Source organism: Colossoma macropomum, unplaced genomic scaffold, assembly GCF_904425465.1.
Source record: "Colossoma macropomum unplaced genomic scaffold, Colossoma_macropomum, whole genome shotgun sequence".
Classification (NCBI taxonomy): Eukaryota; Metazoa; Chordata; class Actinopteri; order Characiformes; family Serrasalmidae; genus Colossoma; species Colossoma macropomum.
In genome coordinates, this window is record NW_023494794.1 from 16,784,098 (window position 1) to 16,810,532 (window position 26,435).

The following is a 26,435-nucleotide window of genomic DNA, read 5'->3' on the forward strand; positions in this document are numbered from 1 at the left end:
ATACATCACATAGCTTTAAGAAGCCACCCTGAACACTGAATTTTGTCTGCACTTTCTAAGCGTATCACAGATATCACCAGTACTGACCAATAGCATGCCTCATTACAAAGAAAGCTTAATTATTCCTGTTAATACTTCTTTGTGCAGTGCAGCATATAAAAATGTTGCGTAATAATCGCTGTATGTCTTGGCTGATTGACTACATTTGGGTTAAGGGGAAATTTTTGTAAAGTAGTTTTTTGTAAAGTATTTTTGCAAGTGTAGAGCACTGACACTGGACTATTAATTCAACACAAAAAAATGTACCATGAATATGCTGCATCTCATCAGCTAAAATTGAACTTCCTGTTTGTGCTTCCCAGTCTGGCTCGGCTCTATAAGAAGTACAGACAAATGAACCGAGAGCCAGAAGGATTTCTCACAGAGCCCCGCCAATCTTACTCTGACCCACTGAAGCATACTCAAAGACCATACTCGGAGGTTTGGCTTGGCAGTGTGTTGTGCTTTTTTTATTTCATTCACTCAAATGTTTGAGCTCCACAGACTCCAAAGCAGCAGCAGTAGCACAGAAGGGGAAAAAAAAGGGAAGAGGGTGATGAGCCTTCACCAACAAACACGCACGTACACAGCTTGCATCCTACAGGCAGCGAAGCAACGCGAAACACATTTGAGACATTAGCGAGCCATACACGGGATCTGCTCCTGTTTGTCTCACTGTGAGTCCAAGTGGCCAGGCTTGCTCTGTCCATCCTGTCCATCCAGCAATCCAGCGAAGGCGCTCATCACTTGAGAAAACCTGGAAACTCTGAAAAAGCTTCCAAATCCCAAGTCCATCATCATTCAAATTCAAGACTTTATAATATACATTGCTCTCTCCATTGACTGTACACATGGCATTATATACAGACATTTCCTATTCACATGAGCACAGCTGTTCAAATGTGTACAGTCCCATATGCAGCACTGTGCATATTTAAATGCCTGCAGCTTAACCAAAACAGAATCCACTTGTCAGGAGTTCAAGACCACTAAATGGGATCCTTCTATTATTAATAATAATAATAATAAATTACGCTAATTATTTGATGCTTTGTTATAGGATTTGAACTCATGACATCATTCATAACCAAGTCCTCCATCACCTAAATTGATTCCATATGGCTAAGGAACATGTTAAAGGTTCAAATGGTTTTGGAAGTTACACAGTCACTAATCTAAGATCTTTATCCTGTTTCTCATATAAACGGATTCAGAGAAGATTTCTACAGGACAGTGTGGTCCTAGATCAGCATGTAAAGGGCTGCGTTCAGTTGGAACTGGCAGTAATGGGTTTCTCCAGCTCCATGTCAGCAGGGGGCAGCGCAGGGGGCACAGCAGAGGGCCGCAGATGACTGTAACAGGCCTGGCACGTGCGGTTAGGCTCATACAGCTGCTGACTCGCCACCGCCACCTTCTGGTCACAGCAGCTGGCACAGAACACATTCCCACAATTCCTAAAAGGGCAGCAGGGAGGAGGCAGTAGCTTTAGTACATTAAACTAAATAAAGCCAACAACTTATATTTTATATATTTTTTTTTACTTTTAATTGAGAACAGTGTTTTTCAACCTAAACTCTATCCGCTGCATCTGTGTTATATTGTCAGTGACTACAGACAATCATAACATTTTCCTGTACTTAGAAAAGTATACACTGACATCCCTTGTTAATAAAAATGTGTAGGCTTAACTATTAAAACTGAATTCTTAGCTGTGGCCACGTAATGTTTTTTATAGGAAGGGATATCACCAGCAGGGCTTCACAGAAAATAACCGAAAACCTGTGGACTTATAATAGAAGCCAAATGAGCAGTTGCTTTGAAATGTTTAATGCAAATTTGAAACTACAATTGAGCTCCTCCAGCGAAAAAACATTCACAATTCCACCCTTTTTTAGATTGTTAGTTATTGTTTTTTTTGTTTTATTTTATTTTATTTTGTACCACCTTCTACAATACCAGACTATGCTTTATTTATATTTTAGTGACCGCTTTATTTTAAATACGGGGCATCGGACAATGCCATACCATGTTTATATGATTTTTACAAAAATGTCATGGCTGTTTTTCATTGCAAGTGCTCAATTGTTGCACAACAATAATACAGGCCTTAGGATGAGAATTTCTCATCAGAGCTGTTCTTATGACGTTTGAATCAAGGCAAAGCAATGTAGTAAAAAAAGTAGTTCCGGTTACTTTCACCCCCCCCCCAAGTGTTCTGGTTGCCATGGCGATCATGTGTTCCACCCACACCATTACACAGGTAATGAGTTACTGCAAATCCTTCCTTTTGGAAAACTAGTGTAATTTCATAGAGAAATTATACAGATTTACAGCCTGACGGAATTCAACTGCCCAGTGGCTTTTATTGAAAGTGCATTTCAAGTTGAGTTTTCTGTTGTTTTCAGAGAGCGCTCAGAGAAACATGTTGAAATAATTGTCTGTAATAATTAACAAGCAGACAGACTGAAAAACACCGAAGTATTCCTTTATGTATGAAGTGTAGTGTGAGCTGTTTTACTCTGTTTGTTGATGACCTTGGTTAATGTGTATACAGTACACATACAGATACTATTCAGAGGGGTTGAAATGGAAAAGAACAGACGGATGGATAGATGCAACAGATGGATGAAACAAAAGAGGGGAAAGGGGAGTCTCACCAGGCTTCCTCAACAGGTTCTCTGGCACTGTGGGGGGAAAGGGAGGAGACAGAGGACAGGATGAAAAGTCAGAGAGAAAGAGAATTTGAGTGGACAGCAGAAGCCCTTAACTAACAAAGAACACACCTCATTTCATCGTCCAAGCCTACTCTACACTATTTTAACTGCTGAGTGTCTGAATGAGGTTCTGTGATTAGCTTGGCCAGGACTGGGGATTAGGAGTGTTGTGCTGTAAAGCTGAGAGTGCAACATCTCATTTAAAGGACAGACAGAGAATAGTAGAGAAGAGAGTGCACATTTTCACCTGCAGTGATGTTTTCTAGCAGCCAACCAAAACTTGCTCTCACACCCGTAGCAGCGGGTTGGTAGGTGACCTGGATACCACCGTGATACCTAGAAACAAAGAACACACTTTCAGTTTCTCTTTACTGCACACTCAGCCTTGCATTTATGTCCGTGTTGTCAGTGGATGCACTTCGTTTACCACCTTTTGTGTAGCAGCAAGAGGGGAGATAACTGTGTAGAAGGACTGTGGGGCTGCGATTATACTGGCCTTTACGTACATTGTTGCGCAATTTATCTACATTACAAATAATGTCGCTAGAAAATGTTGTCACTGTCCTTATTGAGGATGAATTGTTACTCGTAAATTCAGAAAGTACATTTCAGCTGTATCATTCTTTGCAAGGGCGTTTGTTATGATGTGACTCTCAGGCAGCAAAGGCAGCATATGCCAGCTACGTGTAACTCCTAAGTATGTCATGGTACAGAAGGAAAATGTGTTACAATTTCCAATTCCTGTTGACATTAAGGTGCTTTTATCTACAAGCTTGTGCTTAAATGCCTAAAAAATGGAATTCCACTAATTGTTCAAAATGTCTGTATTAATTACCTGCTAAGATTTTAAAGTTATCCATGGTAGTTTGATGCAAAATGCTTCATTCAATAGCAATAGTCGTATTTCACATCTTTATTCAGAGGGTCCAACAACGTTCAGAGGAAAAATGTCCATACAGGAAAACATATCGACTTTGCTACATTTTAGTTTACCACAGGACGCGACTGTGGCGCTCTTCCAAAATAGTGTGTTAGTTAGTGTGTCCAAACTTTTGAGTTGTTTGTAGACTATTCTTTATTTTACACCATCCCTTCACCTGTTTGTCATTCTGTTCCTCCTGTTCCCAGCTGTTATCGGAGAAGAGCTCAGTGCTGCAGTGAGACAGACACACACCCTCCACATTATTCTCCCGGTCTGGTACAGCCGTCTGCAGAGAAAGATATGAGAAAGAAAGGCAGGACAAAGGTGTTAATCAAGAGTTAATAAGAAGGGGTAAAGAGAAAAGAACAGCAAGCAGTTGACCATGTCTTTATGACCGACTTTAAAATTTAAGGTCATAAATTTCTGAAAATGTCTTTTTGAACTCAATAGAGCATCACACGCATCATGTAATTCAGAACAGTCTGTTAACCAAACATATCCAGCCATCCAAGCTCAGAAACTGAGAAAAGTAGATAGATAAAAACAAAAGGAAATGTGCATATCAAAAAAGTCCAGACCTTATCACTGAATGTGTTTTGATTGTTTGGCTTGTGAAAAGCAGAAACTGCAACCACCTTTTAAGACTGAACTTTGGAAGTGTGGAAAAATATCCCTGTAGATTTCTTTGATAAACTGAAAGTAAGTCTCCTGAAAAAAACTGAAGCATAATAAACAGTGTGGACACACGAAATACTGAAAAATCGTCTCAAGATAATTGAGCCTCTCCAATAAAAAAAATAAATAACAAAAAAAAACAACCATTCCAGCCATTTTTGGATTATCAGTAGTTTTGTTTTCTGTTTTATTTTCTACAAACTTTTACATGAAAAAGCCCAACTATGCTTTATTTACATATTAGTGACCTCTTTATTTTAACTACAGGGCATCAAACAATTCCATGTTTATATAATTTTTAGAAAAAAATGTCACATATACTGTTTTCCAAGGTCTCAAATATCTCTAAGGTATCCTGAAACAAATTTAAGAATATTTCCCATTCCACCCTGTAGATGGCACCAATATGCCATTCAGGCTGCATTCCATTCACTATTACTCCCCTAAGCCCCTTGTCTGTTTTTTAGGGGTGCTGGAAGTTGTCTATCAGTGACTGGAACTATTCTAGTGAAAACTGACCACTATAAAGGACTTTATTTAAAGTGCTCACCAGCAGGCATTATTTAAAATGTGTTTTAAAAGCAATAGACTGTTTTGGAGGTGCTGTCTTTTCCTGGCTCTGTACTAATGTGTAATTTTCTGTTAAACATTTTCTGCTTTTTTTTTCTTTTTTTGTCAAAATATTACTTGGACTTAAAGTCCCTTTTGATTGAAAATTAATGACATGAAGGCACAGTACTGTACATCCCTGTTTACATGAGAGAGTACGGTATGTTCTTTACCAGCTCTCCAGTAACGTGCAGCCGGCTCCACAGTTCCTGCACCTGTCTTTTCAGCGTCTCCACCTGCAGCTGGTGGCCAGCCTCCATCTGTCTGAGGCGCATTTGCACAGCATCGCTGTGCATGCTCAGCCCGTCCTGGTCCAGGTGTCCCGGGACAACTGGCCCTCGCTGCTGAGGGGACGTGAGCGACCCGCTGCTCGTCGTTGACGTCTGGCGGCTAAGTGAACCGCAGCCGTTGACACGAGGAGCTTCCCCATTACACACAGAGCTGTCGTGATGGGTCAACAAGGATAGAGGCTGCAAGGCACACTGGGAAGGCGAGCGGAGGGATTTGTGTGGTGTGTGTGTTGGGAGTAGGCACTCCTCGGTTAAAGTTTCTGTGGAGCTCTCCAGTGGAGAGTCGTTTTGTGAGAGGGAGCGAAGGGTGGGGTTTTTAATGGGACTAAGAGGCTCCTTTGTAGGTGATGCTTCATCCACTCCGTTTACAATAATGTGGCCGTTAGTGAGGTGGCTGAGCTGCGAAGGTGGAGAAACAACAGGGGTGAAGGACTCCTCTGTGGAAAGTTCCAGCGCTTCCTCTATTTGCTCTTCACAAAAAGCGTCCACTGCGTCTTTGCCGTTCTGTTCAGGCACATTCTTGAGCAGTTCTGAGGGTGGGGGCGTGGCAACCTGGAAGGCGGAGCCAACAATGGAAAGGGTGACTTCGCTACCCCTCTCTTCCTCAGCCCCACCCCCATTTGCTAAAATAGTCCCATTTAATATTTTTGAGTCACTACGTTCCACCCCATTGAGTAACCCCTCCTCCCGTAGCCTCTCGTCCAATCCGTTCACCATCTGACTACGATCGGTGTTTAGATTGGCCGGGCTTTCTGGTTGCTGAGGGTTGTCCTCGGCTACCGTTGCTATGGTGATCTCCACTGAGCGAAGGTGTTCCTGCCACTTCTCGTTGAGGTTGGGGTCACTGCAGCGGCGGTTCGACGCTGCAGGATTCGTTTCCTCGCAGGTTGTTAGCAAGTTGTCATAGGAACGCGTCTTTGGCAATCTGGAAAAAAAAGAAAATTCAGCTTCACTTCATGCTGAATTCTCATGATTGCAGATTCCAGTCAAATTGCATGTTTTGTTGATTTCTCTAAATGAAAAAAGTTACACATCCTCTACAAAGAACACACTTCTGCACGTTTTAATACACAATTACTGTTTATTTGCTGAATTTAACAAACTGGGAAAAAAAATACAAAATAAAATGTAGCCGTGCAAAAGTTATGACACTTTTTCCCCCCAACAAATAAACAGAAATTGTGTAGTAAAATTTGCAGAAAAATGCCATACTGAAGTTGTTTCCTGTAGAGGATGTGTACTTATTATGTAATATGACCAGGGGTGTACAACTATACATTTTGAGTGCTTCATTAATTGATATTTATTCTGTATGTATGAAAGGTCACACTGTCAAAATGTAGCAGGTGTAGTTTTCTGTTGTGTAATTAAGGTTTTTAAAGGAGAATTGTTTGTTTTTCAAGTTATTCTAAGAGGGTCCATCTGTCACCCTTTCACACGATGAGTGGAATTTTTGCCAACATTCTGTCCGACCTTGCAACAGTTGCTTTAAATAAATATGCATATATGGGCAGAGCACAGATAGGTCAACTGAGGCAATCTAGATGACAATTCACAGGTATATGAAAAGATGTATTAACATGTAAATTTTAGACACAATTGCGTGAAGAAACCTGGCGGGGGTTCTCAAATGTAGGTGCTCATGCACCTGTGAGATGTAGTGCTTTGTCAGCTGTAAAACATATCAGGTACTTATGAAGTCTTTTTTGAACAGCCTCTGACGTGTGTTCCTAATCAAATTATTTACCTGCCCGGAGGTGTGCCCTCAGGTGAGACTGAAGGAGAAGTGTAAGAAGACTCCTCACAAGGCAGAGAGGGGGCGGAGTTAGGCAGGTAGACGGCACTCCACAGCATCAGGTTCCGCACATGGCACACCGGATGAAGCACCTGACAGGAAGGAGAGGACCCAGAGATAATGCATGGAGAGAAGTTGAAGGAAAGGAAAGTAAGAATAGGGCTAGCATTAGTTCTCCTGTGTTAGCCTGCAGTTATCTACACAAAAGGGTTTGGCATATGAAAAATTCTAGCTTCTTTGGAACTATTGGAACAGCCTGATTGAATGTGTTGCATGCATAAAAATTACAGATCTTGTAATTTGTGACATACAGCCTTGGTTTCTAAAAAACCTCAAGTGTCAGAATGCCCTTTTGACAGCGGGTAAGAATTACAAGCCAGCGTTAAGTAGATTTCAGGAATTGTTTTAAAGCTCAGAACTTATAGAAAATAGACGAAAGGACTGAACTCATAATAAAAAGCTAAAAACTTTAACTACTGCAAAGCAAAGACCGAAAGCAGCAGTACCATCTCGGAGTGTGGTGAGTAGAGGATGTTGTGGAAGGCTCTGTTCGCTGGCTGCAGAAGGGACCAGACAGAGCAGGTGTTTTCCAGCACACCCGACTCCTCTCGCTCCTTTCTACTGTTACACAAGAACGTCCCAAATAGACAGGAATAGGTATGCTGCACCAGCTTCACCTGCACAACATACAACAACTCCTTAGATGTGCTTTGTTTAACACTTTGGATTAAAACAAAACATACAGTATAAAATGTACCACAACTCTTGCACAGGCTGCATTTTATGGTATTTGTTTTGGTTTACAATATGTTAAATTCAGCAAATCAACAGTAACTGTGTATTAAAACATGTGGGATTGAGTTCTCTGTAGAGGATGTGTTAACTTTATTTACTTAGTAAATCAACAAAAACATGTCATTTGACTTGGGGCACCCAAACCTTTGCACACAACTGCAAAGAAGCTAACTTCAGACTACAGATGCATGATCCAAATCAACCAAGATCCAACCAAGACCCATAGCGAAATGTTGTAGCATAATTATGCACGACGTATTATGCTAAATACCCAGTTACCTCTCACTTTATTTAATCCATGTTTTTAAAAAAGGAGCAGCAGATTTTTCATTTAGGATTTTAAATTGCCAATTGGGCCCATCAGAAAGCATGTTATTTATGTAGTGACTTTTTTGTGACTGTGAGCTTCAGGTTAAAAATAATAATAAAAATCAGCCAATTTGCCAATTTAGTTGTAAAGAATTTGCAATCTGCCTTTAAAAATCCAAGATCGGTGCATTCCTACTTCAGACACCAATTCACCCACATTTGGTGTAAAGAGAAGTATCTAATTTTTGGGTGAACTACTTGACATTGTCACTTTCAAACATCTTTGGCAAGAAAATCTAAAATGGCAATAAATGCTTAATTCATAGAACAGTTTACAGCAATAACAGTGAAATTAAGTAGCAGTTAAAGGCCTTAACTGAATCTGGCTCATTCTCCTCCCTGGACTAGCTCTGTTTGCTATGTATCCTTAAGCGGGTGGGACATCGCAAGCTTTCCTACTTCCAGAGTGTGGCATTTTTAACTGCCACTAACTGTTGCTCTGAACTGTGCAGTACACAATAGAAACAGTAGGGGGCGCGTGGTACCAGAAAGGCCTCGTTGAACTGAAATGAGCAGGGAAACTGCCTCTGCAGCTGATGGACACAGTCCAGCCACTGCAGGAAAACAGGACAGCGCTCGTTCACGTCGTCCGCGTTCTCCCCGTGTCCACAGCGGTCTGCAAACTTATGCCCGAAATCCAGCCACTCTGTCTCCACCAGCAGCTGGAAACCCTGCAGAGATTAAAGAAGACAGTGACTCAGAGCGCGCCATGAGAGAGTTTTACTACCTATTGACAGGATACTGCTGTTAACAACAGAAGGTACATTTGGCTATTAGAATCTTCAGTACTGTGAAACCATAAAGACTTTATCACATTTTTTTATCACATTCTTCTGATGTTCCAAGGTTAACATCACAATTGCATGTTTTACTGGGTGAGAAGTAACATGAATGAAAAACACGCCAAGAATTCTTTTAGTCACACTGAGGTTTTTTTTTTTATTGTCCTTAGAAATGCCATACTTTACATACTTACAAATTGCACACCAATTTGCTTTAAGTTAGAAGACAAAGTGTTTAAGTGTCTTTAGCTGTCATAGCTGTTTATATAGCTGGAAGATAAAGCGTATTATTAATTAATGATGATTTACAATAATATATGTTTTGCACCATGTACACGGAGCAGAAAAAACTGTGCAAGACACATCCTGCGCCAGGTTTTGACTTGAGTTGTCTCTGAATACTCTTTCAACACATTTGCACTAATCTGATTAATCTGCTCGAGGAAGCGGCCCAAAGTACAACCAATGTTACAAAATGTGCTTCCACATGTTGCATGCAACTACATATTTCCACCAGGGAGGTCTCCAAAATCACCAAAATTTACATAGTGCAGCTTCAACTAATAAAATCTAGTAAATGTTTTGTCACAGATATGATAGCATAATACTTTTTTAGAAGCACAGATTTTAAAATTTGCAAAAATGGTTAAAATGGCTCACCTCTATGGTTCTGTAGTAGGGGTCCAACAGCAGCTTGGACAGAGCCACTATCTGCGGCGTGCGGTCCCAGCCGTCAGAACAGTGCACCAGCACAGGCCTCCTGTCCCTATCCACAGCGTTCACCACCAACAGAGACGCCTTCAGCAGCAGAGACAGATGCTGCAGCCATTTAGTGCCCTCTAAAGCGGACAGCCAACTGAGAGAGAGAGAGAGAGAAACAGAAAGAGAGAGAAGTGGAAGCAATATTCAATTTAATTAATATAGTGCCTTTCTCAAGTCATCTGTCATAAAAGGCTTATCAATGCCGTTAGAACAAGCCTTGTATCTCCATTGTTTTTCAGTTTGACAATTTAAAAATGCCTGTTGCTCTTTTACTTTCTGCGTAAATTTCATGATGAATAGACCAAAAAAATAGTCCAAAATTACTTGGAAAAAAGTCTGGTTACAATCACTAAGAGTACTAAAATTAAAGATTGTTTTTTCTTTCTCCTGCAAAGTTGTCATTTTGGAGGTAAGAGGTTTTGTTCTGACAGCAGCATTGTAAGTGTTATGGCCTTATGAACGCTGCCCTCCAGTAAAGTGTTACTGAAAGTTGTGAAACAGCATCAGGAAATGAGTTAACCATGTTTGCAGTTGTTAGACTTTGTGAAATTGAAACGAAGTCAGGAACTCTGATAATGGTTTGTGGTACAGGCCACAGGCTAGTAGTATAACATTACTGTCTAAACAAAATCTCGTATCTACATTTTTGTCATTGATTTTTCTTAAATTAATGTTTACACTACGTCAAATGTCCATTTTGAACTGAATAAATCAAATTGTGTATATTTGACGAAAATATACTTACTTTGCAGGGTCAGGCACTTGGGCACAAAGCGCCCTTAGGCACTGAAAGCTCCTCCTGATGGAGTGAATGTTGGCCATACCCATGAACATCACCTCACAGTTTGGGTAGTACTCTACAGAAGGCAGAGGAGTATATGCACTTACTTTAGTTCACATTCAAATGGGAGGATCCCTAAAAGAACAGGACAATGAAAGCATAACATCAGTTGTGTACTGATTAAGTAAATAGGTTTGTTTACCTGGGCATTCACAGCCGCCTCCTTTGGCCCGATTGGCAACCGCGGCAGCATATGACCTGGCATCCAATATCAGCAGTTTCTGAGGAGGCGTGGCTAGTGGGTCCACCTCCTCGTTGCCATTGGTTATGACAGGATCTAATATGCACAAGAGAAAGTCAGCTAAAACCTCTTTGGAAGTCAGATTTCATCTTCAGCCAAATAAAGAAACTGCTGTACAGACCTGAGCTGTTGTGAGTACCATTAGTATGGTGGTGGCCGTTGCGCAGAGGCTTAATGGCTGCAGGGTCCATGGCACAGGCCTTAGCGATGGACTGTACCAAGTGCTCGTCATCCGCATTGCGCCACCCCCACCAGCTCACCTCGGGCTGCCCACACCGACCAATCACAGCACCTGTACTCAGATGTCTGGGTGGAGGAAGGTTTTATTTAGATAAAGCCAATATAAAATGCAGATGCATGTGTCTAAATACTATTCCTGACATTCTGACTCCAGTTCCATGTGATCGGAATCTATGTGGACAATCCCAAGAGTCAATTCCACACCATTTTCTCGATTCTCGATTTTCTTAATGCACATTTATATGTGAGATGTTAACAGTAATGAAGAGTTGAAATGCCAGCAAGATTAAACGGCACACAGACGCAGTACAATTCCCTCAAAATTAGCAAAAGGACTTATGTGGAAACAGAAGCCAATACATTACCGGGAAAATAATAATTTCTTTATTAGGACCAGCAAAGTGGAATGTTTCTCAGATGGTTTTGTTTTTATACTGCTGAGTGTGGGGCTGTCAAGATTATGAAATTTTAGCTGACGATTAATTGTCTAATAATAACTGTAACTTAATAACTAAATCGTCTTTTATTGTTCATCGAATGCAACTGTTACAGTACAAGCTGAAAGTGGCCAAAATGGCCAATTAGCCACCTTGCTTTCTAGCCATGTTAGATTATTATTAACACTGGTTGAATTCTCGAAATGATAAACTACACTGCAGTGCGCACGGCCAGATACTCATGCAAATGTCTACAAAATCATGTGCAGAGTCAAGCAAACCTATGCAAGAGTAAACATTCATTCTGCTAGCATACATGCTAAAAAATGATTGAGACAATTACTGCAGTCAGCTTAATTAGTTGCAACCAGATCAAATAATTATGAGCAGGTCATTGTAATAATTGTGAGAGGCTGTCTAGACAATGACAGCAGAATCTCACGTTCCACACGCTGGTGCAGCCAAGCTTGAACGTTTCTGTGTTTCTGAAAACAATTCCAGAACTTTGGAGTTGACTCTTGGTTCCCAAATGCCTGGAATTGGAGAACTAACTCTTTTTGGAAGCGACTCACAGCCATTCTAAATGCATATGTCGTCTGTGATGGGGTCAAGTGTTAGCCTCGAAAAGGGTGCAAGAATGCGCACACACACACACACACCTGTAAACAACAGCTGGAATCCTCTTCCAGGATCGGAACGAAGCCACATTCTCTAGCTCTAAGTCCGTGATCCAAGTAGGCACCAAAAGCTTCTCAGGATAAGTGGCACACAGTCTAAGAAAAAAAAAAAAGTTATATATATATAAAATATAAAAATTTACACAAATGTAAAATGTAAAAATACATTTCCAAAACTTCTTTCATACAGTATCCAGGTCCTTCTGTGTTTGGAGCACATTGTGACTTTCTGTGTTAACTAGTCCTGGGTGATATCTAAAAATGATTAGCACAACATTTTCTGGTGAAAAATTTGCAATTATTGATTATATTGACTCCCCACCCAAACCCTCCAGGTAGACCTAGATGCTGCTTGAGGGGGATAAGTTTTGATGACTTGGGTAACTGAGTCCTAGTGTTTGTTAGCAACCTTAGCTTAGCAGACCTAGTGTAAACTAGAAGAAGCAAAACTTCGGCTCCAAAAACATGTTTTGGCAACTGGGGTAAGTGAAAAATTGTGAGGTATAAGCTTTGTCTCATTAGCTTTGTGTCTAAAGAAGCAGACAGACACCAGGAGATTTTAGGTCGATTTATCATTTTAAAATGACCCCTGAATCACATTTTATAGTAAAAACAAAAAAAAAAAGACACAGAACAATTCAGGCTTCAAGTAAAGAGTCACCTGAAGTTGTTGTTGATGTCAGAGATTCTCCAGGCACTGTGGTTGCTGAACCCCATCCTTTGCACTTCGTGCTTAAACCGGTCCCTCACATGCTCACCTGGAGGATACACCAGCATGGGTGGGTTACGTCAGTTCAGGTACAAAACAAACCGCACAAGAGCACAGCAGAGCTCAGACCATTGCCTAATGAGCCACCTCCTCAGATTAGTGCAATAAGTCCAGTTTTGGACTTGAAAAACGCTTTTTCAACAGTTCTGTGCTATTAACAGTAATTTTCTAGCAGGATTTGGTTTAATCTCGTCTAGGAAACCTCCCCCTGAACAAAACAGAAGGAAATCGGTCTATTAAACGTGTGATTGTGTAATTATGCAACTGTGGGTGAGCTAAAGCGTTGTGTAAGCATGTATATGCGTGTACCAGAGTGGCAGATTTCCTCATGCAGGTCTCTCTCAGCTGGCTGGGTGGCACTGCAAGAATGGAAGGCGAAGGCGAAAAGCTCATCCAGTCGCGCCGGGGGGCGCACGGCTGCATTCAGCCGCCTCAGCCAATCCTGGGCCTGCTCTGATGACCTGAAGTGACACCTGAGGGCAGCAGGAACAAGTTTGAGATCAATTAAAAGGGCAACAATAATGAAGGTACAGAACATTTAAAACAAACATTTGGTAAATTTGTTGCCCCAAATGCAATTTTTCAAGTCAAGATATGTTTGGTGTCTGAGGTTTGCATCTTTGGTACTTTACCATTTTGTTGCTGTTAGAAAAAAAAATATATATATATATCTCCAAAAAGGTAACTTTACAAGAGAAGAACAAAACAGGCTCAAGTTTAAACAGAAGTTAATGGAGAACTCATTTATTCTAAGTAACACTTTGCAAAGCGTAGCTGGTATTTCCAAAAATGCAAGATTTCCAGAAAATGAACACATAATAAAAATGGAGAGTTTTTGTCTCCACAGTGCCAATCTGTTCTTTTGATTGTTTATTAGTTTAAGTAAAACCTTTTGGGATTGTGTTAGATTTACGTCACATGCTTTGACATCAACATGGGGCACAGCTTGAAACTGCTCCACAGGCCCTTATGATATTTCAGTAACTGAATCATTTGAACTCATCCATCAGGTCAACAAAAAACAGCTATCACATACAGGTATTACAATAAGCAACCTTTTCCCATTTTTAAACGCCTTTTTTTTTTTTTACTTTGCTCATTTTAGATTCACTTTAGACTTCATATTTTCATTAATGTTAGATAACTAATGCTTTTAGGTATTAGTTTTGTCCTTCTAGCTAATACTCGTAGCTGGCCAACTTAGTTAACTACATAGAACTACATACATTTCTACCACGCTACTTGGAACTTAACTAACCATTATTCTGTAAGAACAACTAGTGGGTGTTACCTGAGAACCCTAAAGCAAACTAGAGAAGGAAGGTGAGTGGCTGCTCCAGAGTGTCCCGTTCTATTGGCAATGCTTTTCTGACGATATATACACTCACTGAGCACTTTATTAGGAACACTTGCTTGTTTCTACACTTATTGTCCATTTTACCAGCTCCACTTATCACATAGGTGCACTTTGTAGTTCTACAATTACAGACTGTAGTCCATCTGTTTCTCTGCATACTTTGTTAGCCCCCTTTTACCCTGTTCTTCAGTGGTCAGGACCCCCACAGGACCACCACAGAGGATATTTTTGGTTGGTGGACTATTCTCAGTCCAGCAGTGACATTGAGGTGTTTGCCAGCACAACACACATTAACACACCACCAGCAGTGTCGCTGCAGTGTTCAGAATGATCCACCACCCAAATCATACCTGCTCTGTGGTGGTCCTGACCATTAAACAACAGGGTGAAAGGGGGTTAACACAGTAAGCAGAGGAACAGATGGACTACAGTCTGTAATTGTAGAACTACAACGTGCACCTATATAGTAAGTGGAGCTGATAAAATGGACAATGAATGTAGTTACGAGGAGATGGTTGTAACGAAGTGCTCAGTGAATGTATTTAAGCAGCCTGTGCAAAATTGTATTGAACGCTCATGTCAGCAATAGGTGCACCTTAAAGTAGCTGAATTTAAAAATGAGGAGTGTCTACAAATATTTGGACATAGAATGTAGCACACTATCTTTTGTTTTCCATGGCTTTTCTTCCATTTCTGAAGCAGACGTCTCTCTCCACACCCTACATTAGAAGGAGGTGTGTATCTAGGAGGGTGCATTGCATTCCTGAGTGTCAGGTTAATTATGCAATAAAACACAAGACAGAGTGCTATACTGTACCAGTGTACTGCAGTCATAGATCAGCAAAGCAGTGCCAACCAGTGCCAATGTCTTATGTGTTCGAGATTATAGCAGTTTCATTGCTGACATTTTATTATTAGCTTTTTTGACAACAAAGTTTATTTCCAACAATAGTTAAGTTTTTTTGCAATAGCTGGCAGGCAGTGCTGGGCTACAGATAACTAAGGTGGAGTGACACAAAGATATTTTAGAAATGCAGCAAACAGCCAGTATCATAGAATGCCTCTCAGCCAATCACACTGCGAAATCGCCCCTGAATGTGGTGTAACTGGTAGTAGGTTTATTACGCGCCAACATATAGTCATATGCAAAAATTTGAATTAATATGTTAGCATTGTCAAAGTTTCAAAATGTGACATTCACCCCCCAAGTCCATTCAGTCCATATATGGAAAACATTGTTTCTGTGATGTCACAAGAACCAACTCATTTACATCCATCCACCTACTCTGCCTACAGCGTTTTTGCACCACCAACTCATACTGCAGATCTAGAGTGTTTGAGCTCTGAGTTCTTTCTGAACAGAACAGAGCTACTTTATCTTATATCAGTCTTAAAGGTACAGTAACAAAAACAGCCCAATTAATTCTGAGGGATAAAGAGAGTTTGTAACATTAGTAAAAATTAATTAGCACGATTTTTGGTACTTAAAACCACACAAAATGTTATAATTTGACCTCAAGGGGAAAAAAATAAACTGCCAGAAAAATGTAGGATATGGGCCCTGTAAATGAGCAAATAAATAGAAATTAGGCAGAAAATTTACAATTTTGTTCCCTGTACTGAATGTGTTGACTTTTTTCACTAAAAAAAACTGATAAAACATGCAGTGTGACTAGGGGTTGTTAAAACATTTGGTTTGTCATCAGTGTCAGACCAAGGGTTGTTTATGTACCTGATGACCTTGCAGTCTTTACAGGTGAGGTGCAGCTGGACCATGTCCCGACACTCCACACTCTCTACCAGCTGCAGTGGAACCTGACAGTGAAAGAAACACAGAAAGACTGAGTAAAATCTCTTTTCAACACAACAGGCTTATAGTAAAATATGCTGTGAAAGAAAGCAGTTTGTCTTTTTACTGCAGGCATTTACAGCACAGTATTTGACTCTGTGACAAACAGCACTACACCCTCACCCTCGCTCATTCTCATCAGTTACCATTCAAATGCTCAAACAAATATACTCGTACTGTTCTTCCCACACCTCCACCTGCCTCTCTCTCTGTCAGTGAGGGTGAAGAAAGCATGCACATGGGCGTGTTCGGGAGAAAAACACTTTAAACGACACTTACATTTATGACACTGTCTTTGAACTTGATGTGAAGGCGGTAGCTGGACAAGGCGATGACGGCCCCCTCTGCCCTGCCCACATACTCCACACTCTCACCATGCAACACCGGGAATGGCACCTACACACAAACACAGTTGTACAATTTCAGGTCAAATAGCATTAAAAAACTAATAAAATCTGGGCTAAGCAACAATGTTTATTTTTATTTATTTATTTTTAACTGAAAGGGCAAAGCCATTACTTTTTGGTTCCTGAGTTTGGGGTTAGGCTTAAAATATTCTTATTACATACGGATCCTTATAATACAGTACTGTGCAAAAAATAAATTTATTTACTTTCCTCTCAAAACAGCCAATAAGTAGAGGTTTTATTTTATTCAGAAGACATTTTTGAGAAGATCTGATATAAAATAAATTCAACTGAATAAAAAAGCGAGAGTCAAAGAAAAATAAGTGAAAAGGTATGAATTTCCAAACTGGAGTTCAAAAAATTAACAGAAAAAAGGGACTCCTAACAACCACACACAACCTGGTACACCACCAAAACTGTCGCCATCAGCTAAACAGCACTTAAAGCTGTCAGGTAGTCCTTACTAAAACAAGGGGGGGGGTAATGCAACCAACTTTTGAGACTTCTAAATATCCCTTCAAAATTAAAAAGAAGCCTCCTGAAAAGAATGTTATAAAGGCAAATGTGATGTACTATTCAATAATGTGACATTATTGAAAAGTATTATAAACATTTTGGTATTAATAAATAAATAAATAAATTCTGTTAAATGTACGATTTCTGCTTTTTGTCTCGACGTTAAAAAACAAATAAGAATTCAAAGGTTGCCTTCACAGGAAATTAAACAAATGAAAGTGTGGTCTCTAACTTTTGCATAGTACTGTACATACATGCAGTAAATAATTTATATGGGACCTATTATATATACACCCACACGTATATAACACATTATTACATATGGGTACTTGTATACGAGTATATCTGTACCTACAGATGCTTAAAGATAATTATTTATAATACATACGGAACACATGCATGACCCCACATCCTGACTCTGTATGAAAACAAACATGTTTGTGTGTGTGTGTGTGTATGGGCTCTCTTGTTGTGGTAGGTTTCTTGCCTGCACATGTTCTTCTTCCACAACCGGACTACCGGCCTCCAGAGTGGGCTGCTCCTCTTCACCCTGATGCGCACAAACATACAGTTAGACAACATATGCAGTGCGTTTGCTTTTAAGATAATTTCTCCTTAATGTATGATCCATGACCAGTATAAGCAGCCTATATAAATTCTCTTTAACAGTGGATACAAAACCTCCTCCTAGAGATCTACCTTCCTGCCAAGTTTGGATCCAACCCAAAATTCTGAAGCCCAAAAAAAAATAATAAATAAAAACAACCTCACCCAGCTTGTAAACGCCTTCTGAAAAAGTAATTGCTTATTTGGAGCAGATGTGGTTGATTAGTGTTGAAACTACTGAACGCTGTAGGAAGCTAAATCTCCAGGAAGCAGGTTGGTTTTGTACAGAATCCACTCTTACCATGGCCCCTGGGAGCAGGGTCTCGGCCCAGAGAGCAGCAGGCCTCTCTGCTGGAGCTCACTGAGGAAGAGACAAAAGACACATTTCAGTTTTTATGTTTGACATCATTTGAAAACACCAAATTTTCACGATGAATGAACAAATTTTACAAAATTACAAAGTTCAATTCCACTTCTAAACTTGCTTGTGGTGCCTGCAACACCTTCCAAAAAAGTTGGGACAGGAGTGTATTTACCTTTCCTTCTAACAACACTTCATTGTTTCTGGACTGATGACACCAACTGATCCAGTTATACTAGTCTTCAGCCATACAACTGTACAAGCCTTTGTTGTCCCATTTTAAGCTTTAATTTGCTCCACATATTTTCAGTGGAGGACAAGTGTGGAATACAGGCACCCGCACTGTCTGATTACAAAGCCATGCTGTCGTAACACATACAGAATGTGGTTTGGTGAGGTCATGTTGAAATAAGCATGGATGCCCCTGAAGAAGACATCATCTAGAAGGCAGCCTATATTGGTGCAAAGTGTTTATACATCTTTCAGCATTAATAGTGCCTTCACAAATGTGAAAGTTATCCATCCCATGAGCACTACCACCCCCTATACCATGGGGTATTGAACTTTATGCTGGTAACAATCTGGATAGTCCTTTTCTTCCTTATCCCACAGACATTAATTATTTCCATACATAATCTGAAAGCTTGACTCGTCAGACCACAACACGTTTTCACTGTGCATCATCCCATTTCAGAAGAACTCTACACCAGACAAGTCGGCAGCATTTGATGAACTGTGTTTATTGACAACAGTTTGTGAAAGTATTCCCAAGCCCATATGGCGATATCCATCACAGAAGCATGCTGGTTTTTAATGCAGTGTCTGCTGAGAGATCGAAGGTCATGGGAATTAAATTGTGGTTATCAGCCTTTCCCTTTACGCAGAGATTTCTCCAGATTCCCTGAATCTTTTCATGATATGCACTGTAGAGCGTGAAATGCCTGAAATCCTTGCAATGGCTCGCTGAGGAACTTGTTGGACTATTCGGTGACACATTTTTGGCAAAATGGTGAACCTCTACCCATGCTTGCTCATAAAAGACTAGGCCTTCCTTGATGCACCTTTTACACCCAAGCATGCCCGCATCACCTGTTTAGGATGGTTTGGACATGTTTTTTATGTGAAATTGTCCCCGTCTCCCCATTTTCAAATATGTTGCAGGCATCAGTTTTTAGAATGATATCTTTACAAAAAAGACTTTGTAAAAGCAAAGAAGCTGATGAAGTAAAACATTAAATATCTTGTTTTTGGTTTTGATTAAATATAGGTCAAAGTGGACTTACAAATCACAGCTTTCTGGGGTTTTTTTTGTTTGTTTTTTTTACATTTTACATACTGTTCCAGCAATTTTGCAATTAAAGTTTGTACTTTGAAGTTTGTAATATTACCACAACAGACTTTAAGAACGTTTTCCCCGTCCTGTAAAGTCATCAATTTGGAAATACAGGGTTTTCTTACAACAGTGAAGATATGCACGTCTAAACACAGCAAACAACAGCAAACATAAAGAGGAAATACTTGTGGTTTTTCTGCAGCAGCACTGAGTAAATGAAAAAATGCTGAGAAGAGCAGAAAATGTCAATGTAGACATACGGTGCAGCTCATGAGCATTTGGACAGGTTTTGTTGTTTTGGCTCTGTTCTTCTGAGGTTGTAGGTTGTAGTTATAGACCTTCGTACATTATTGCCCCATTTCAGGGTCTATAAGTAACTGAACAAATTAAAATTTACTTAAAGGGCTCATGTCCTACATGTTTCTTGTATTCTTTTATTTGCCCCCTGAGGTTGGATGTGACATCACATAACAATTAATTCATAAACTGCAGCTTTGTTTCCATATATGGGTGTATGCAATGGGAGTGGTATGTTTTTTAATTAAATGTTTACACACTACATCAAACTGGCTTTTCAAAAAAAGGTGAGGAAAAATTCTGTTGTCCATGAAATCAGCCCTTTCAACAAAACTGTGATGCTTAAGCAAATTCTTCATAATCAATGACTGCCTGACGTCCTTTGTCCTGATTTTTCAGCCTCATGAGCTCCTGCTTTACTGGCATTGATACTTTGGTCCCTGAGGTCTCTTTGAATTCCTCTTTTAACACACAAACATCAGATTCATTCCCTCAGATTCAACCCGTCGTTACAAAATGTTCCTCCACATGTTGCATGCAATTACACATTTGCACCAGAGATGTCACTAAATCCCCAAAACTTACAAAGTGTAGCTCATAAAAGATCATAACATTTTAGCTGACGATACACTATCATATTAATAAATGCAATCAATGATTTATCTTTTCTTGTTCAATGAATGCAATTATTAAAATGGCCAAATTGGCTTTTTAACCATCTTGCTTTCTAGCCATGTTTATTTAGTAGCCAACACAGGTAATACAGTCAAATTGACACCATGCTGTTGGGCGTGCAACATTTGTTTGCCTTAACCCAACACACCCAATTTACATTCTGCTTGTTGCAGCTTAACATTATTGTGAAATCTCAAACTGCGTGAGTTCTCCTTCTACACTGACAGACTGCTGGGAGAGCTCTGTGATATAGAACCAATGAGATCTTTTCTCATAAAATATTATTCTGTTAGACTGGGGTGAGATGAGACAGACACAGAAGAGTTCATGCACATGTGTGACAATATTCTGATCAAAATGCTCAAATCTGAGGGTTGTTCCTCAGGAGCCAAATTTCAGAAACAATAGAAAATGGCTTAAGTCTCACTCTTCTTTCAAACTGGATTTGATCATGTCTATGAGAAGGACATGAGATTAAGAGGAGATCTCACTTAAAAGTCAATCTCGAGGGTACATCTCAGTACCTTTAGTCAGGGAACATAATTGTACCATAATCTAATGAATATGTACTTTTCCACTGAGAAAAACTTTCTTAAGGTACACAGTTGGACCCTAAAACCACTGGTGTACCTTTGAGGGTACATTTATATTGTTTATACCTTGATGAACAAAAAACGTACCTACACAGTACCTTTATTTCTAACAGTGAAGTCCAGCCAATCAGTGTTTGATCTGGAATTTTGGCCAAAAGTAGAGCTGCAAAGCTCTGATAAGGAAAAGCCCTCTGCGGCGTCTTACAACTACAAACAGACTTGCGTGTTTTTCACAGTGTGGACTGAGTCTTGGTGACTGGGAGAAGTTTATGTTTTGGAGAGATTTGCTTTCACTTTTACTTTCCTTCTCTGACCTGACAGCTGTAACAACTTACTATTCTTTTTCATATCAAGCGGTTTTGGACGTTGACTTGGACTTATTTGCTTACTTGGTCCAAATAAACATGAGCTTAAAGTGCAAAAATAAATAAATAAGTAAATAAATAAGTAAATAAATAAAATAAGCTAGCCCATTTTCTCTTAATCCTAATTGTGTACAGTCTGCCAAGACATGACTGGTCTTTCACTTGGTGATTTTAACTTCTTTAGTCTTGCAATAGAGCTACGATGCTAATGTAGCTAACAATTAATGAATGTGTTACCCCACTAATTAGTACAGTGTTAACTGCATGCCTAAGCTATCACAAGCCAAACTGTGTTGAGTTGTTAAGTAATCTCAAATAGGCTTGCTGATGTGATTTGACACACTATTATCTGTAAAACTGGACAAAAGACCACAGCACTGCTAAAAGCAGCAGCAGTGATCTTTAAGCGAGAAGTTTCTCAACACCTCATTAGTATGTTATCTACAAATCAGAGGCTTCTATTTACTTTCACTTTTACTTACTTTCTCTGTCCAGACTGACACTTGTTCAAACAGCTAGCATAAACATACGAATGCAAAGTCTTGGAAACAAAACTTCATCCCTTCAACCCCATGCTCGACCACACAGTTTTATCTCCATACAAATCAAAGGGACCCCCCTAAAGTCTTTCCACATGGCTTGAAGAGCAAAGCAGCTTAAACCCATTGAACTCAAAATGGAATTCCAATGATTTCTCAAAACGTCTTCAAAAGTCAATCGTTGAGATGCAAACAAAGCCATTCAGAGTGGCTTGATGCGACGCGGTACAACTTACTGACTCAGATTTCTTTAGTGTTGGTGAACCAGGGGTCGTGATGTCTACCTCAGTGTTTTTCAACCCTGTCCCTGGAGGCCCACTGCTCCATGATTTCCTGCCACCAACAAACCTGATCCAATGAATCAGCTCATTAACAGCCCATTATTGAGTTACAGTGGCTTTGTTAAAGCAGAAAAAGCTCTAAAATGTGCAGATTAGTGGGCCTCCAGGACCAGGGTTGGGAAACGATGCTCACATCATGATATCTGTGAATTTCTCCAGAACTGAGCATTTCACATTAAACCACTCTGACTGACTTTGCTTACATCTTAACCGTTTAATTGCACAGAAATTTTGAAAAATCTGTGAAATTCCCATTTAAATAATTGAAAATAAAGTTGCCAAAAAAGGTTCTTTGGGGTGATGCCATAGAAGAACCAATTTGGGTCCCTAAAGCACCTTTCAATGAAGGTTTCTTTAAAGAATCATTTTTCTAAGCAGTGCAAGTCCAACAAAGGGCATTACCATAGAAGAACTACATGGGTTTGCTAAAGAACCATGTAAGGAAAGTGATTTGTTAGTATGAAGAAGCTTTAATATAAAAAGTTCTTTCCCAATGTAAATCAACCCCCCAAAAGACATTCTTTCAAAGTTTTAAAGTTCTTTCCACTTACAAAAGAACCATCCACTGAAACCTTTAAGGAATCAAAAGTGGTTCCTTTAAGGCATCATGCAAAGAACATATGTTGGTTTTCATGATGTCATGATTAGTTTCTATATATGAGTTGTGATATGGGCCTGTTAAGATTTTCTACAAATTTTTCATATAACCTTCAAGCCAAGAGCCATTTAAGAAACCCTTATTTTTAAGAGTGCATGGCCAATACTGCAACACCACCTTAAAAAAAAAAGAAGCAGCTACAGAAGTAGCTGTACAGAAGTGGACATGTGGTGTGCTAAGTCAAGGGCCACTTACGTCACAACTTGTCTATCTTATCTTAGCCTATAACCACCAGCACCTCAGCACTCCGAGGACACATGAAAGCAGTGTTTTTATCTGCCTGTTTTGTTATGGTGGTGTCTGGAGTGGGAAAGGTCTGACCCTGAAGGAGGCCTGCTGGGCCACATGCCATTCAATCTGACATCTGAATGAATGGAAAAATGGTTGAGATACCAGAAGAGAGCCACAGAGGATAACATCAACATCAGATGATACACCTGGCAGATGCTGAAAAACAACTGTTCCCATACGTGCAGTTGTCTCTTCTCACCACTTTGGAAGACATTTAAAGAACCCATAGAGAAGCTGATGTAGCACACTACTGTCAATAGTCCCATATCAGAATTACTGATTTCAATAATATAAAACCAACTGTGTTGTAGATATATATAAAGGATTGTAGGTTGATTATAGGTTGCAGATAACTTGTGAAGAAAACACTAGTGCTGGACGAATTACGCACACCCAGTTTTTATCTTCTCCACAGAGCACTGTCAGTAGAATGGGATGGTCTGGAGCAACCACACAAGAGCCTAAGGTCACTATCCCTAATGACAAACATCAGCTAGAGGGTATAAACCCGCCCAGCATTGGGCTGTGGAGCAGTGTAACTGTGTTCTCTGGAGTGCTAAGGCACCCTCCAATATCTTTGGGATGAGTTACGATCCAAAACTAATCATTCACCATCAGTACCTGACCTCACTAAAGCTCTTGTGGCTGCTATCAAATCCACACAGAAATGTTACCACATCCAGTGTAAATCCTTCCCAGAAGAGTAGAGGCTGTTTCTGTAGCAAAGTAGCGACAAACTCCCTTTTAACACCTTTGATTTCAGAAGAAATGTTGTCTACAAACTCTTGGCCACAGTCTACTTTTCAGCTTACCAGTTCAGTTCCAATTCAGCCAACACTACCACCAAACTACAGCAAGAGCAGCTCTGTTTTAATGTATTATGTAATTACACAAGTGACTGAGGTCACACATGCTTAGAGCTGAAAGAAATATGCAATCTCCCACTGTTATAAAACAGCCCATTCATGTACCAATAATCCAAATAAAACGTAGCCGGAGCAGTTCTCACCTTCTAAGAACAGTTTTAATACTTCTCTCTTGTAAAAACAGTCGCTGAGGCTAGAAATGCAGGCCACAGATGGTTCATTTGTAAAAGTAGATAAAACAGGCTGAAGGGAGTACGTGCAGGAACTTGGCCATATATGATTTTACATTAAAGCTCATAATAAAGAAGAGAGACTGTGAAAGCAAAAACAACTCTATCACATGACTCCCACATTATTATGTGCTGAGGCTTAAGAATGGCAGCCAAGTCTGGACAACAATTAACCCTCAATGACATTTGTAATACTTTGTTTACTCCACTGGAAACGATCTGAAAAGCTACCACAGACTTTATGTTTTAGTGCTGGATAGTAGTGATAACATTCAAAACACTTGATAAATATCACAGTATTTTTCAAATACAGGGATAGCAGGATGGCTTTACTCAAACTGTTCTGTAACATTTCCAATAAAATTACCCCCACGTTATTGTTAATTAGGGGTGGGCGATGTTGCAAAAATACATCACGATATTTCAAGACATTTTCACAATATATGATATGCAAACATGTAGTCAGTGTTCTTTAAGTACTGATGATATTCACAATGTGCTCAGAAAAGCGTGACATGATCTGTTATTGTAAGACATTATCATCATGTTGCCCTCCCCAACTGTTAACATTACCCTGCTAGAAAATAACAGCATAGACCAGCATAGCTGGTCACCAGGTAAATCGGCATATGTTGTGTTTTGGATGCTGGTACACCAGTCAACCATCATGCCCATGCTGGGAGACCGGTACCAGACCAGAAATTCATGCTCTTTTTTCTGCTGCTTGGCACCTGTACCGGTATATTGGTACTGAACGCTATATCGCCCAGCGCTATCCAACCGTGCAGAGATGCTGAGATAAACAGAGCCTTCAAGCAACTGCTTAAGCAAAGTTTAGGTGCTAATTGTTGTTCAGCTTCTTTATGTCTTCTCTTGTCAGTGAAACTAAGGTGTTAAGTTGAAGTATATGCGTGATTTAGGACTCAATGTATGTCATGTTTCTTCTGGCAGGCTGTTATATACTTGCTTTTCTCCTTGCTAGCTAAAATATCCAGGATGCTATCGTTTGTTAGCACTAGCATTGATTTCCACTATAGCGGTAAGAAACTGCAGATTAACGTTAGTTACATTACATGGGTGATGCTGTAAGTGCGGATCTTTCCAGATTTAAAAAAATAATAATAATAACTAGTTTGTTCGGCAATATGCGAGCTTTATGGTAGCCCAGCTAACGCTAGCTAGCTAGCGAGGTGCTTCGCGGTGTTCTGTTCAGCACCGCGGATGCAGAAGTGAACAGACGTGGCGTCTTTATCCTCAAATGCTTCGAAAGTTGACAACTATTTGTTTTGCACGTTATGTGCAGATAAACTATTCAATTTGACAAACATCGACAGCATTGAAGTTCTTTCAACCGTGAAGCTTCTGTCAGCTTCTTATTTGCCACCTTGTTACGATTTTCCCGTTCCATCTTAAATGGTGCAGCAGTTACATTCTGGTGCCTCTTGTTCGAATGTAACTGCTGCACCATTTAAGGTGGAACGGGAAAATTCGAACAAGAAGCAGCCGAATAAGCAGCTCACTTCAGCCTCGGCTCGCCGGTTGAACCCGTGTGTGTATTTAACGCTTTGTGGGCACCCTATGAATGATGATTCGACGTTGTGGGGACCTTTGGCTGGTCCTGACGATTCCTTTTTTTACAACAAGGTCAGCTGTTATTTAAACAAAAAGCCCAAAGATGTGCTTTTGGTTCCTGCGCTTAAGGTTAGGGTGGGTTAGGTGTCGCAGAGCAGCAGTTAGCTACTGGCATTCAGAAGGCAACAGAAACAAAGCTAAGGAACCACAAAGATAGCAATACAAACTCTGCATGTATGTGTGTTGTGGCTGGCAGGACGAGGGCGGACCCCGTCCGGCAGGCCCGGGAGGCCCTGTGCAGAAAACAGCGGCTCTTTTTCAATATAAATGCGCACTCACCTCCAATCTGCCCTTTTCAGACGCGATCCGTTCCTTGCGACTCGTTGACAAGATAGATGAAAAAAATCACACAATAAAAACGAAAATAAACTGTAAACGTCGCTCCGGTGTCACCGCTCTACGCAGCCATCGCTCCGCTCCTCTCTGACTGGCTTAAAGTGCTCTAGTGATGTCCGACTCCTCAACGAATCGGTTCTTTTGAACCGGTTTTTCTTCATAAGTCGTTCGCAAGTCCAACTGATTCGAGCTTTTTAAGAAGCCGTCCTCGAGTCTTAAAGGAGAA

The 26,435-nt window shown here is 40.2% G+C and overlaps 1 protein-coding gene across 2 annotated transcripts; it reads right to left on the reverse strand.

Annotated features, from left to right (window-relative positions):
* Positions 1-468: 468 nt before the first annotated feature.
* Positions 469-26,305, reverse strand: LOC118814679 (myotubularin-related protein 3). 2 transcript variants are annotated; one of them, XM_036580390.1, is made up of 20 exons: positions 26,153-26,305; positions 17,994-18,053; positions 17,574-17,636; positions 16,443-16,559; positions 16,047-16,129; positions 13,267-13,430; positions 12,850-12,946; positions 12,171-12,284; positions 10,956-11,140; positions 10,736-10,870; positions 10,498-10,609; positions 9,651-9,846; positions 8,694-8,879; positions 7,551-7,721; positions 6,997-7,136; positions 5,133-6,174; positions 3,851-3,961; positions 3,001-3,089; positions 2,697-2,723; positions 469-1,493 (listed from the first exon to the last, which is right to left on the reverse strand). In XM_036580390.1, the coding sequence occupies exons 2-20, from the start codon at positions 17,994-17,996 to the stop codon at positions 1,307-1,309; spliced, it is 3,222 nt and encodes a 1,073-aa protein (XP_036436283.1). In that variant the 5' UTR covers positions 17,997-18,053; positions 26,153-26,305; the 3' UTR covers positions 469-1,306. The 2 variants fall into 2 exon arrangements, with proteins under 2 accessions (XP_036436283.1, XP_036436284.1); XM_036580391.1 differs by lacking the exon at positions 2,697-2,723.
* Positions 26,306-26,435: the final 130 nt, after the last annotated feature.